The 14,393-nt window shown below is 41.8% G+C and overlaps 1 protein-coding gene across 3 annotated transcripts in view; it reads left to right on the forward strand.

The window, feature by feature from the left end:
• PIK3R4 (phosphoinositide-3-kinase regulatory subunit 4) overlaps positions 1 to 12,634 on the forward strand; it is an 83,646-nt gene extending 71,012 nt beyond the window's left edge. For all 3 annotated transcript variants that reach the window (XM_047768351.1, XM_047768360.1, XM_047768370.1), the window contains exons 15-20: positions 4,660 to 4,871; positions 6,551 to 6,682; positions 9,816 to 9,916; positions 10,520 to 10,608; positions 10,913 to 11,021; positions 12,054 to 12,634. In XM_047768351.1, the coding sequence (XP_047624307.1) occupies positions 4,660 to 4,871; positions 6,551 to 6,682; positions 9,816 to 9,916; positions 10,520 to 10,608; positions 10,913 to 11,021; positions 12,054 to 12,224 (814 nt within the window). In that variant the 3' untranslated portion in view covers positions 12,225 to 12,634. The remainder of the gene's footprint in view (positions 1 to 4,659; positions 4,872 to 6,550; positions 6,683 to 9,815; positions 9,917 to 10,519; positions 10,609 to 10,912; positions 11,022 to 12,053) is intronic.
• The last annotated feature ends 1,759 nt before the right edge of the window (positions 12,635 to 14,393 follow it).

Genomic DNA, 14,393 nt, shown 5'->3' on the forward strand with positions numbered 1-14,393 from the left:
AGAATGAGCAGATACTTACAGTTGAAGTGGATTATGAGTCATGGCCAATGGGTAGCTAAGGCAGGAAAGAGTGTTTATTGGGTCACCTGGGATTTTATTATTTGTTTATATAATTTTATTGGTTGTTTTTATTTTGTTTTGCCTTTGTAATTAAACTGTATTATTTTTAACATATTCACTAAACAGATTTGGGCAGCTTCTGTCCAGGACACATCTAATGACTTTTAACTAAAAAGTCATTTCAGCAGAGGAAACTTATTTCAGTATGCTGCTAAGCTTATGTATAGCATAAGCATTTTGTGCGTGAGAGCCTCTCAGCTGACAGCACTTTTACTGCACATGTCACTGCCATGAGCAGCACTGACTCCCTAGATTGGAAGACTGTGCCAGGTGCTTAACTTTTTTTGTCTGACAGTGCTAGGCTCCTAGGAAACTGCCCACAGGCCCTTCATTCAGTGGGACCAACTGCTGCCGTAGCTCTTAACAATTAGGATTTATGGCACCCTTTCACAGTTTACTTGGCATTTGGACTTTTTCATCATCACTTTAGGGAATATAGTCAGTTTTGGAATGTTTATAAATATGATTGTGAGACAGGTTAGCAAAGTGCAGTCTGCAGGATGAACTGAGAATGATTTTGCATTTTCACAGGGTTGTAAAAAAATAGACTATGCAATAGGAATGTATGTGACTTGCAAAGCCTAAAATATTTACTACCTGACTTCTTACAGGAAATATTTGCTAACCCTTGATAAAACTAAAATAGTAGCATGTGCAAAAGCATGATATGTACTGATCATGGAGACTGGCCGGTATGTTTATGATACTCTTTTTAGCTTAAAAAAAATTCCTCAACTTAAAAAAAACAAACAAAAACCATGTATACCCATACATGGAATAGTACTTAAAAAGGAAAAAAAAAGGAATCAATAATTTTTTCTACTTTTTATTATCAGTAATAAAAGCGAACAAACTATTGACCCATGCAACAAGGTTGATGAATCTTAAATCTTTTTCTTTTTCTTTTTTTTTTTTCTTTTATTTTTTTTCCCGCCATATAGCATGGGGATCAAGTTACACTTATATGTATACATTTTTTTTCCCCACCCTTTGTGCTGTTGCAGTATGAGTATCTAGACATAGTTCTCAATGCTACTCAGCAGGATCTCCTTGTAAATCCATTCCAAGTTGTATCCAATAACCCCAAGCTCCTGATCCCTCCCACTCCTTCCCTCTCCAGTCGGGCGGCCACAAGTCTATTCTCCAAGTACATGATTTTCTTTTCTGTGGAGATGTTCATTTGTGCTGTATATTAGACTCCAGTTATAAGTGATATCATATGGTATTTGTCTTTGTCTTTCTGGCTCATTTCACTCAGTATGAGATTCTCTAGTTCCATCCATGTTGCTGCAAATGGCATTATGTCATTCTTTTTCATGGCTGAGTAGTGTTCCATTGTGTATATATACCACATCTTCCGAATCCTAGTGTTCCATTGTGTATATATACATCTTCCGAATCCAATCATCTGTCGATGGACATTTGGGTTGCTTCCATGTCCTAGCTATTGTGAATAGTGCTGCAATGAACATGCAGGTGCATGTGTCTCTTTTAAGGAGAGTTTTGTCCGGATATATGCCCAAGAGTGGGATTGCAGAGTCATATGGAAGTTCTATGTATAGATTTCTAAGGTATCTCCAAACTGTTCTCCATAGTGGCTGTACCAGTTTACATTCCCACCAGCAGTGCAGGAGGGTTCCCTTTTCTCCACAGCCCCTCCAGCACTTGTTATTTGTGGATTTATTAATCATGGCCATTCTTTCTGGTGTGAGGTGGTATCTCATGGTAGTTTTGATTTGCATTTCTCTTATAATCAGGAATGTTGAACATTTTTTCATGTGTTTGCTGGCCATCTTAAATCTTTTTCTAATGAAAGAAGTCAGACTTAAAAAGTTATGTTGTGTTTCCAATTTTATGACATTCTGGAAAACATGAAGTTATCAGGAGGAAAAGAGATCTGTGATTGCTACAGGGTGGGAATGGGCTTAGAGGCTGACTGCAGAGGGGCTGCACAAGATACATTTTGGAGTGTGAAATTGTTCTGTGTGGTTCTGTAGTAGAAGATATGTGAAATGTATTTGTTGTAATGCATAGAATTGTATACCACAGAAAGTGAATTTTAGGTAAGACTTAAAAAACAAAAACAAAACCAGCTAGGATATCAGGGGAGAGTTAGCATGTAGCCCATGATAGTCATATAATGGTTGTGCAGATGAATTGTGTAGTCATATGTAAGAGAGAGGGGAATACGGGAGGCAGCTGGACAAGGTGGGAAAACAATGGTTTAATTGGTGCTTCAAGACAAAAGGAGCTGAGCTCTAACACACTGTATTCTAGTTAGTTTTTCTTTTTTTTCTTTCATTTTTAAAAAAAGTTTTATAATGAAGTATAGTTGATTTACAATATTGTGACAATTTCTACTGTTCAACAAAGTGATTCAGTTATATATATAGAGAGATATCCATTCTTTTAGTTGGTTGTTTTTTACAGGGGTATGGTTTAACAATTCCAAACTATTTGTATACTAGGGTTGAACAGATAAGTAAATTTGGCAGATAATGAAAATCAAGTTGCTCATTGTGGAGGAAAGAAATTACAAACAAGAACAGGGGGCTGGCTAGAATGAAGCGTGGTGCTGGATAGATGTTAATATGGACTCAGTAGGACTCATGATACGTGTGTGTATACGCATATACACACGTGTGTATATATATATGTGTACTTGAATGTACATGCACAAATAGATACAGAAATAAGAGATGTCTGCATGCATGAGGCTGGTATACAGAATTATTTCCAAGCTGTGGCCACTACAGGGTCTAGACACAAGGGCTTCCCTATAACAACGAGCACTGAGCTTAGAGACCTTGTTTTTTAAATACCATTCACTAATAAATGGAACCAGGGCTCCTTGAAGAACTGGTTGATTCTTGGAAAATACAAGATGAACCTGGAGCATCTTGTGATACCAGAAAGTTAGGAAGTGGTCAGTAAAAGCAAATGGCAAGGGCATAGAGCCAACGTGACAGAGCTTTCCGTGGTGGACTTGGAGCAGCCTGAGCAACAAGAGAAGCAGTGGAATAGTGCTGGGTCGTAACTCAGAATAAAATAAATATTCCCGAGTCCATACTGATAGAGATGAGCGCATAGAAAAGTGTCAGCTCTTCCTCACAGAAGAATTCTAGTGAGTTATAGAAAGACTAAGGGAAGTAGAAAGTCACCATTAGGACAATGCAGGCATGATCTGTCCACAGATCCTAAAACTAGTGGACAAAGGTCTGTGCAGAAACAGGATTTTTGCATAGTCTTAAAAGTTTTTCCCATAAATATAGAGTAGTTATAATGAAAAAATAAGAAATAGTAAGTTTATAATGGAGGATCCTAGCAAATGCCATCTTGGCCATGTGATCCAGGTGACACCACTAGCAGCACATGCTGACATCAGGTGCTTTGAGACAGGAATGTCACACATGTGCTCTCCTTCTCAATAAGGCACCAACTCAGTCCATTTGTGAGAACACATGAGGCAAACCTGAACTGAGGGCCATTCTATATGATAACTAACCAGTAATCTTCAGAAATGTCAGGGTTGTGAAAGAGGACAGACTGAGGCACTGTCACAGGTTAGGGAGATCAAGGGGACGTGGCAGCAAAATGCCAGGAGCACTTAAGTCACCAGTGGGTAAACTGATGAAACCTGAATGTGTTTTATATCTTACCAGGACTGTAAATCAAGTTAATCCCTTAGTTTTGATAAATGTTCTATGTTTATGTAAAGTGTTGGCATGAGGGGAAGCTGAGTGAAGGATATATGGAATTCTGTGTACTGTTCTTACAACTCTGAAATAATTTTTTAAAAATACCTAACTATGGAGTTCCCATCGTGGCGCAGTGGTTAACAAATCCGACTAGGAACCATGAGGTTGCGGGTTCGGTCCCTGCCCTTGCTCAGTGGGTTAACGATCCCGCGTTGCTGTGGCTCTGGTGTAGGCCGGTGGCTACAGCTCCGATTCAACCCCTAGCCTGGGAACCTCCATATGCCGCGGGAGCGGCCCAAGAAATAGCAACAACAGCAACAACATCAACAACAACAAAAAAGACAAAAGACAAAAAAAAAATACCCAACTATCTTGATGGGTCTCAGTTTTTTTTTTTTTTTTTGCTTAGTTCAAAATCTTCTTTTATTTAACATATTCCCTGTATAAAGGTTAATTTCTTTGAGATAATTTTTTTTTTTTTGGTTCTTTTTAGGACCGCACCAGTGGCATATGGAGGTTCCCAGGCCAGGGGTCTAATCGGAGCTGTAGCTGCCGGCCTACGCTACAGCCACAGCAACTCCAGATCAGAGCTGCGTCTGTGACCAACACCATAGCTCATGGCAATGCCGGATCCTTAAGCACCTGAGCAAGGCCATGGCTCGAACACGCAACCTCATGGTTCCTAGTCGGATTCGTTTCCACTGTGCCACAATGGGAACTCTGGGTCTCAGTTTTTAATTCTTGACTGTAGATAGTATATGCATTCATCCTCAATGGAGATGGATGCTGTGTTTTTAGTGACTGGAGAAGTCTTTGCCTTATGACGTGTGTATTTCCTTAGAGTTCTAGACCAGAAGGAGGATGGCTGTGTGGTGGACATGCATCACTTCAACTCTGGGGCACAGTCTGTGCTGGCCTATGCCACCGTGAACGGCGCACTGGTGGGCTGGGACCTCCGTTCGTCCAGCAATGCCTGGACACTAAGGCACGATCTGAAGTCGGGCCTCATCACTTCCTTTGCTGTGGACATCCACCAGTGCTGGCTCTGCATCGGTGAGCTGCCCTCTGCATCAGTCCTTGACTTGCCTTCTTAGGAAAGCTCTTTCCTTTTCTTCATTGGTTATTTACCCCCCATGTCCTTTTTTCCTTGTAATTATTATGTTATAATCACTTGCATTTTAATTTTTTTCATTAAAAACAGATTTGAAAAACAAACTAATATCCCAACACATAAAACAGTTTCCTCTTTGTCTTCATTCTTAAATGAGCCTCTTTATAATCACTGTGGTGATCATATTAGCTGGCATTCTCTTATTCTGCTAGGGAAGCAGCAGGCTTGGTGTATAGATGAGAGCATTTGTTTATTTTATTTTTATTTTTATTGGCTATGCCCATGGCATGTGAAAGTTCCTGGGCCAGGCATTGACCCTGTACCATAGCTGTGACCCCAGCCACTGCAGTGACAATGCTGGTTCCTTAACCCACTATACCACAAGGGAACTTCTTTCTTTTTCTTTGTCCTTTTTTTCCCTTTTTTTTTGCATTGAGTATTTGAATTTGAGCACACTTGGTTTTAAATTCCAGTAATCTCAAGCAAGCTGCTTACCTCTTTGGAGTGTTAGTATCCTCATCATCAAATAGGGCTGATCCTTCAGGGATCCTTTGAGGTTTTAATGTGGTAAAAGCATCCATCACAGGAGAAGAGCTAAGCCGTGGTTTCTTGCCCCATGAGTCTTCCCTGCTCACCTTTGCTCAGATCCTGAAGAAGTACCTTTAATAAGATGTGATCTTGCTCGCTGCTTTCCTCTGATTTAGTTTCACCTTTACCTCCTTGGGCTTTGAACCTGTGCCTTTAGAAAGTACTACAGCTTATTGATTCCCATTTGGCCAGGCCTAGGAGAGCAGACATCACACTATAGCAGATCAATAGATGGCACCAGTGGCCCTGAGGTACCCCATCAGCCCTGAGGGCAGCCAGTATACTGCCTGTGTCCTGGAGTGGAGTAGGGTGATAGACAGAAGGACTATCTACCCTCATCTTTTGTCTTCCCCTTTTGTCTTTTCCTACCCTCATCTCTCCACTGGAATAGGAGACCAACCTCAGTGTTAGGGTGGGTATTATTCCTTAGGATGTGTGTGCGGGGGCTTCTCTCTGTGAGGTTTAAATTGTCATGGGCAAATATGCAGGTATTTATCACAGTTTATTCCAATTCTGCTGTGATTGGACACCCATGCTTGTCTCTAGAATGTTTCAGAAAAGGCACATGGAAATGACTGAAATCTGATGACAGCTGCAAAGCCATTGCCGCTTTGGGATGGGTAAAGTGATGAATGAATGCTGGTTATTTAAGGCAGTCTGAACATTTTGAGTTACCAGATTCAATTTATGTCTTCTCTAGGCCTTCTGTTTTTTTGTGTGAGTGCCTTTGGCAATTAATGACAGTGTCAGTAATTAATGCATTATTCATTTTCAATTTACATTTGTCTGACAGTTTTGTAATAGCATTGTGCTGGCACTTTGTATCTTTGGTATAAGGTACTGTTTGTAGCCGGGGGTGGGGGGGTGAGAGGGCAGGGAGTAGGTTCCTGAGAACAAAGCCTTTATCTTAGTTTCTAAGCCAGGTTGAACATACATCTGTATGAAGTTCCTGCTCGTGGATTACCACTTGATAAATGTAGTCTGCTATGCTTTACCATGAGGTGGTCACTTTCTGGGCTTCTCTTCCTCTCAGGGACAAGCAGCGGCACCATGGCGTGTTGGGACATGAGGTTCCAGCTGCCAATTTCCAGTCACTTCCACCCTTCCAGGGCCCGCATAAGACGCCTCTCCATGCACCCGCTGTATCAGTCCTGGGTGATTGCTGGTAAGAGGGAGGGCTGGTTCTCGGTGTTGTGGGGCTTGCTTAGAAAGCACAGAAGACCCAGCTGCCCAGGCTCATACTCCTAGAGTTTTATTTTACATATGAGCCAAATGCTTGCTTTTGTTCACTTCTGAGTATGGAAGTTTCCACCATTGATACCTCACTGTCATGTTTTAAAATGATCTTGTCAGTCACCACCACACCTTCCTTTCTTGTATGCCACCATTTCCCTTCCCTTTGTTTTCTTTCTCCTGCTTCCCCTATTTTTGCAAAAGTTGTCGCCATCTTCCTAGAAATCTGTTAAGTAAAAGCCTTGATTCATCCTTTTCAACTGCCTTTTCTGTTGATATTTCTGTTTTTTCTTATAAACTTTCCTCCCCTTCTCCTTGGCTACTCACCTTTTCTTGTTATTTTTGGGCAAGATGGGCAAGTCCTTGAAATTCATTTTCCTCAACTGTAAAATGTGGTAAAAATACTTAACTAGCAGAGTTGTAAGAATTTAAGATAAACCATGTAACATACATATAGCCTGGCACACATTAGTGCTTGATTAAGTATCTCTTTATTCTTAGTTTCCTCATTGGTCCTCTTGCCTCTGGGCTCTTTGTGGTCCCTACTCATCTATACAGTCCCTTTCATGCACTGCTGCTGTCAGTCATGGCGTTGCCAGATTCAGTGGCTGTGACTTAGCCTGCCTCTTTTGTGACTTGTCACTTGGTTGATCACTCCTCTCTCTAAAACACTTTCCTCACCTTACTTCAAAGATGTTGCTCTCTTGGTTCTCTCCTGTTCATTGATTTGTTGGTCTTCCTCCTCTTCCGACCTCTAAGCTGTGGCCTGCCTCAGGGCTCAGTCTTGGTCTGAACCTCTTCTACACTGGTTCCCTGTGTGGTTGCATCCGGTCCCAGGCTTTCGGTACCACATTTTTTTAGATTTTAAAACTCTTTCCTAAGATTATATATAAGAGCCAATGTAAATTTGACCCATCCAAGCTGAACACGTGGTTTTCTCTCCATCAGCTTCCCTTCTCCTCTGAGACAAGCCTCCTCTCCCTGCAGTAATGGTCCCAGGAAATGTTAGTCGTTTATGCTTGGTGCTCAGGAGGAAGCCTAGTGTTGTCCTTGGTTCTCCTTTCACTGTCACCTCACTTCCATTCCATCAGCCAATCCTGCATTGTCTGTCTTAAAATAATCCAGAATTGACCAGCTTTTACCATCTCCATCACTCTCCCTAGTCTAGACCACCATAATCTCTTTTTCCTATTAATGCAGTATCCTTGTAACTCTGCTTTTACTCTTCCCTCTTAAGACTGTACTTTCTTCTGCTGCACATCTTCTGTGACTCATTCCAAGTAACAGCAAACTCCTCATCATGGCAGAGGCTTTATGGGCTCTGTTCCTGGCACCTTGCTGACCCTCTTGATTGGTTGGGGTTCTAACAGGAATCAGATGGCATACTCAAGGTAGGATAATTTGAGGAAGATTTATTGTCAAAAGAACTATTTACAGAGGTGTGGGTGTGAGACTCATAAAACACAGTGCAATAAAATAGGGCTTGTGCCAGTAGAGTAGCAGAAGGCAGGAGGGCCTGGCTGCTGGAATTTGGGAAGAAATAGAGTGATTTTGATGCAAGGACACAGCCAGCCTGGGGTGACTGACTTCATTTGACCTCCCCTAGGGGCTTCCCACAGGCTATTGTTAGTCCTCTGTGTCTACTGCAACAAATTAGCATAACTCAGTTGCTTGAAACAACATACATTCATTCTCTAACAGTTCTGGAGGCCAGAAGTTTGAAATGAGTCTTGCTGGGCCAGAATCACAGTGGGCAGCAGAGCCACCTCCCTGGGAGGCTCTCAGAGAGCCCTGCTTTCCTGCATCTGGGACTGTACTCCTTGGCTCACAGCCCCCTTCCTCCATCCTCAGAGCTGCCACCATGGCATCTCACTCTGCTGTCAGATTGCCTTCTGCTGCTGCTGTCCTCTCAGCCTCCCTCTTAAAAGGACGCTCGTGATTCCATGCAGGGCTCACCCGGCCAATCCCAGGGCCATTGATTTAATCATGTCTATGGAGATTAGGAAGGTAACACAGACTCCAGAGAGTAGGGCTTGTGTGCATTTGGGACTATTAATTTAGCTGACCACAGGCCCAACACACCAGGAGCCTGAGGCCATAGGAGCCTGTGATGTGGTCCCTGCAATCAGTGTGAGGGCAGTGGACGGAGCACCACCTGCACTTGGCCTTCCTTACTAATCTCTGCTGTCCATCTGCTCCAGCCGTGGGGGCTTCCTGTCCTTTTCCTGAACTAAACCCAATCTGGCTTTAGGGTTGCATTTTGGGGAGTTGTCCACACTAGACTGTAAATTCCATGATACAGGGAATTTTTTACATTACTAGCCTTCTTTTCCTCAGTACCTAGGCCAGTGATTGGCTCATAGTAAATGTTGGTTCAGTACATATTAATGAAGGAATTGTCATTCTCCTGCTCAAAAATAGTGACAGGACAGTGTCTCCTCTCAGGCCTACAGGTTCTCTTTCCTAAAATCTCTGCACCCACCCTTCTCTGCTCTCACCCCCAACTCTTCCCCATCATAGAGGTGCTCCATTCAGACCATGACACCCAGACAAGGATATGTGCTTTGCCCCTTCCATCCTTCCTGCCTGAAGTGATCTGTGTGTCACCTGTGTCTGTCCAGCCTCACCTGTTCTTTCCAAAAGTCCCAGTGACCTTCCCGAGGCAGCCTTGATTCTCACCCACTGGATGGGATCTTTGCCTTCCTGCATGTAGGTGGAACTTTGCATTCTCTCTTTTTGTGCTCATTGTCTTATACTTTATATTGTTTAAAGAAAAGAATATAAAGGAAAGACCTTCTAGACTGTAGGTTTCTTGAGGGCAGAATCTGTTTATGCTTTGCCTTTCCTCCCTACAGTTCTGTCCAGCTGGTTGTTGACCTTTAGGCTCTTAGAGACATTTCTTTTTTGCACACCAGTCCGGTGATAGGGTCACAGTGTCATTTAAAAGCACTTGTGAGCATTTCTTGCGGGGTGGGAAAAAATAGAAATGGGCGTAGGCTGACTTGGATGATCCTTGAGAGCAACAGAGTTCTTGTCTGAGTAATGTTCTGGCCTCTTTCCCACAGCTGTCCAGGGCAACAACGAAGTGTCCATGTGGGACATGGAGACAGGTGACAGAAGGTTCACACTCTGGGCCAGTGGGGCACCACCGTTGTCTGAGTTACAGGTTTGCTCCAGATTTTATTATAAAGGCCGAACAATCTCCCACAGGCTTATCACCAAACATGATATTTGTTGGGGCTTGGGGTTATGCCTTAAGTTTGGGTTTTTATTAAGTATTAGCTGGGAAGTGCTGCCTTGGGCTTTCCAGTTCCCCAGGCTTACTGGTGTCTGCTTCCTGTGGGTGTTTTGGTTGCCAGCTCTGTAGGGTTTGGGATGGCTCTTGGGAACCTCAGTAAAATTGGGGTTGATTAGGAAAAGTACAGATCAGATTAAAGCTTAGATCACTAAAAAGTGGAACATGCCTCTCTTAGTCACATTTTTTAAAGGATGTGTTGTTGGGACAAAAGGCAGCAAAGATTTTTTTTCTCTAGTTGGGTCCTTCTCATCCCAAATAGAGGATTTCAGGATGTTGAACAGGCTCTTCTGCCACATTCAGAATGCTATATAGAAAAATGCATTTTAAAATCCCAAAGACGCAGCTAAGACATGCAGAATTTGTCTCTGATTTCTTCATTGACTGCTGGTGGCAGACTCATCTCTAGGAACTATGACATTATTTATTGGGATACTCTGGTGTCTCATGTGACTCATCTTCATTTCCTTTAAGCCTTCTCCTCACAGTGTCCATGGCCTCTACTGTAGTCCTGCAGATGGAAACCCCATCCTGCTAACAGCTGGCTCAGACATGAAAATCAGGTATGGTATCTGATAGAGACACTTCACATGTAACGCTTAAAAGGAGAAGGATAATAAAATGTGGATGGATACTACAGTTAACACTAGGGTGTTACTATAGATATTAGCAGTATTGTAATATTTAAAATCATCCATATCTTGCAGGGATGACTGTTACTATTTTCTGACTAATTTTATGCTATTGTAGAAAAATCTCTTTTCCTAATGCAAAAGAAAAAAAAATAGCCCTGAAGAGTACCCTCGGGTGATCATTACTTCCTCCCCTTCCTCTTGAGAGTATCACCATCTGTTTCCTCTTCCCTAGGTTTTGGGACTTGGCTTATCCAGAGAGGTCCTATGTTGTTGCAGGAAGCACTAGTTCTCCCTCTGTGTCCTACTACAGGAAAATCATTGAAGGCACCGAAGTTGTCCAGGTATAAGCAGTCTTTTTACTTTCAACTTTTGTGGGAACAAAAATGGCTTTTGTAAATATCACATTGATTCAAATAAATGGCTTTGGCCAGGAGTGGCACTATTTCTTTGAATTTAAGAAATACATTTTAGGGTGTTCCTGTTGTGGCTCAGCAGAAATGAACCCGACTAGTATCCATGAGGACGTAGGTTTCATCCCTGTCCTCACTCAGCGGGTTAAGGATCTAGTGTTGCCATGACCTGTGGTGTCGGTCGCAGTGGTGGCTCATATCCTGCATTGCTGTGGCTGTGGCGTAGGCTGGCAGCTGCAGCTGATTCAACCCCTAGTCTGGGAACCTCCATATGCTGTAGGTGTGGCCCTAAAAAGACCAAAAAAAAAAAAAAGACATTTTCTCTTGGCTTTTCTATATTTGTTTTAATTTATATTAAGGTTTAATTAACAGTAGTGCAGTGTAAGCACACTGCTCAAAGTACTTGCCAAGTGCTTAAAACAACTTTATAAGGAAGTGCCTTTATTTTCCCTCTACAAGTGAGAAAGTTCAGTAACTTATCTAAGATCAGCCAGCTAGTGAGCAGCAGATCTGATCTTGTGTTCTTGGGTCAGGCAGCAACTGCAGAAGGGATGACACACCTGGCAGGGCTGAGCCAGGCACGTGCTCAGTAATGAGGGCCTTCCTTCCTCACAAATAACAGTGACATCTGACAGGGCTCTAGTGTCTGACTTTGTTTAGGTCCACCTCCCAGTCATCTCCTCCTCTTGTTTTTTTCCCTTTGTCCTTTGATGGTGACAGAAGGTAACATGCACACATTGTCTTGTCAGTTTCCCATCATTTGTAAGTGGCTCCTCATGGAGTCCAGTGACAGGAAACCTAGCCCATCACCTTGGGCTCTGGTTACTCCTTCTGCTCAGTCTCTGAGAGCATGAAGGGGAGAGCCTGAACAAGAACAGCACACCCAGAAACAAGAATAGGGACTAGCAGCGGAGTGTGCCGCAGACTTTAACTCTGGCTTTCTCCCTGACTTTTCACCACCAGGAAATTCAGAATAAGCAGAAGGCGGGCCCGAGTGACGATGCCCCTCGGAGGGGCCCAGAGTCTCTACCTGTGGGACACCATGACATCATCACGGATGTTGCCACATTCCAGACGACACAGGGCTTCATCGTGACTGCTTCTAGAGATGGGATTGTTAAGGTGTGGAAATGAAAACGGAGTGATTTGTATAATTTGTAAAAATGTATAAATATACTGTAACTCAAGAGAAAAAAGTATTTTTAGAGAACAGAGTGTGCACAGATTCATTTGCTTAATTTTCAGAATCATGTTTCTGTTACGATTCCCTGATTAAACAACCCCCATGCAAGGTGGTTAAGGAAGTTGCTCGTGTACTTGTTTACATTTCAGCAAGAATTGGCCAGACAGCAGTATCTGGAACTTTCTTATTGTATATATCATAGAGGTGAGTTTAAAATGCTAAGTCTTAATTGATATCAGCTTACTTTGTATTAAAAAAGATGATTGAAAGATGGTTGTAAACTATTATAATGTAAACACATTTTCTTTTGCTATTAAAATGCTATTCAAACTAGCCAATAAACTGTATTCAAGTATCTTAAGGGATTTTTGGATTTGTTTTTGTTGGTTAGTAAACTTAAGCACAAGAATAAACTCTCCAGCAGCACATACTCTGAAGATGTGGACCTGGTGTCACAGGGCCTCAGTGACAGAATGAGGCCTTATGTTCAGACCGTTGGATTCTGGGGTTTTTTTCCCACATTTTAAAAACAGCTTTACTGAGATAATTCACATATCACAAAATTCACCCTTTTAAAGGATGCGATTCAGTGGTTTTTCATATGTTCACTGAATTGTGCAACCATCATCACAATCTAATTTTAGAACCTTATTGTCCCTCTGGAAAGAAAGCTTGTACCTGTTAGCAGTCATTTCTCATTCTTCTGTCCCTGAGCCCCTACATGTTATGATCTTTTTGCCATCTTTATGGTATGCCTATGCTGGACAATTCATATAAATGGAATCATATGCTCTGTGCCCTTTTGAGATTGGCTGCTTTCACTCAGCATCATGACAAACCTTTGGATTCTTAAAGTCATGCTTTCTGCTCTTTCTTCCCCGGTGTTTATAGCTGGCCTTAGTAGATGTTTAGCACTGGAGACTTGATTTCCTGTGCATCAGCTCCAGAGAAATGTGTCTCTTCTTGGTCATCACTGCTGTTTCTTATAGGCTCTAGTGTAAATTTTGAATCTTGGCCCATCAGCTTGCTTTTATCCAGTGTATATTATTTATTAAATGCATGAAAAGGGAAAAATGAAAGGATTAAACTGTTACAAAGCATACCAAAAATTTCTATTTTTAAAGGACCAAAATCTGGCCTTTCCCACTAAAATCAATCCTTCAGCATTATAGATTGTTGTTCTTACAAAAACCTCTCTATTCACATATAATTGTCATCTACTTGCAGAAGGTTTTGTGGCATTCAAAATATTTTAGTTTGAAATTAGTTATATGAGTCTGAAAAACCAAAAAGTTTAACAGATAATCTGAATCTAGGAAAAATACTTTTTTCTTGTTTAGGTATTTCTTAAACAAATACTCCAAAAATTTAACTTTTTGTAATTATGTAACTTAGCATGGTACATGACAGTCTGCAGTGCATATGATTCAACACAGTTTGTTGTTTGCCTGTCTAAACACTGTCAGAAAATCCCATCATTAAGAGAGAACCAGCTCAGACGTGATGGACTCTGACGGGCAAGAGAGCTCAATGGATCCAAAGCATTTGCAGATTTGATGTTGGCATTATGTTGCATTGCCTGTTTTCCTTAATGTCTGCTAAGACCATACTTACAGAGTTTCTAGCTACTCAGTCAGATTTAGAGTCTGCAGAGGTTGGAGGAAATTTTTTTAGACAAACTGTTACACTGAAAATGGGCCTCAAGCCTGGAAACATTAGATAAGCCATAGGCTGATAAACTGGGGAGTGCTGACAGAAGAAATGGAGCGGGCTGATGGAGCTATCTATAATCCTTTTCTCCTCTTATTTTCCTACTATTCAAAAAAACCTCCCTCCCTTCCCCTTAGAAAGGTCATTTGGTTAAGTTGTTAACTGTGAGGATCCCAGTTGCATCTCAGACTTCTCTGGGTTCTTTTTCTTTAACATGTTTGAGTCATAGTTCAGTACAGAGATTAGAGGAGAAACTGTCCTTTGTATTCATTTAATTTACATTTCTATAGCAGGAAGCATCACTGCTTGTGTGATTCTTGGTTCATGTAGGGTTTTACTTTACTCAATTTTTGCTGCTTTCCCTTTTAAGAGAAAGAGATCAATCACACTAATATTAAGCATTAATATTT

Source organism: Phacochoerus africanus, chromosome 1, assembly GCF_016906955.1.
Source record: "Phacochoerus africanus isolate WHEZ1 chromosome 1, ROS_Pafr_v1, whole genome shotgun sequence".
NCBI lineage: Eukaryota > Metazoa > Chordata > Mammalia > Artiodactyla > Suidae > Phacochoerus > Phacochoerus africanus.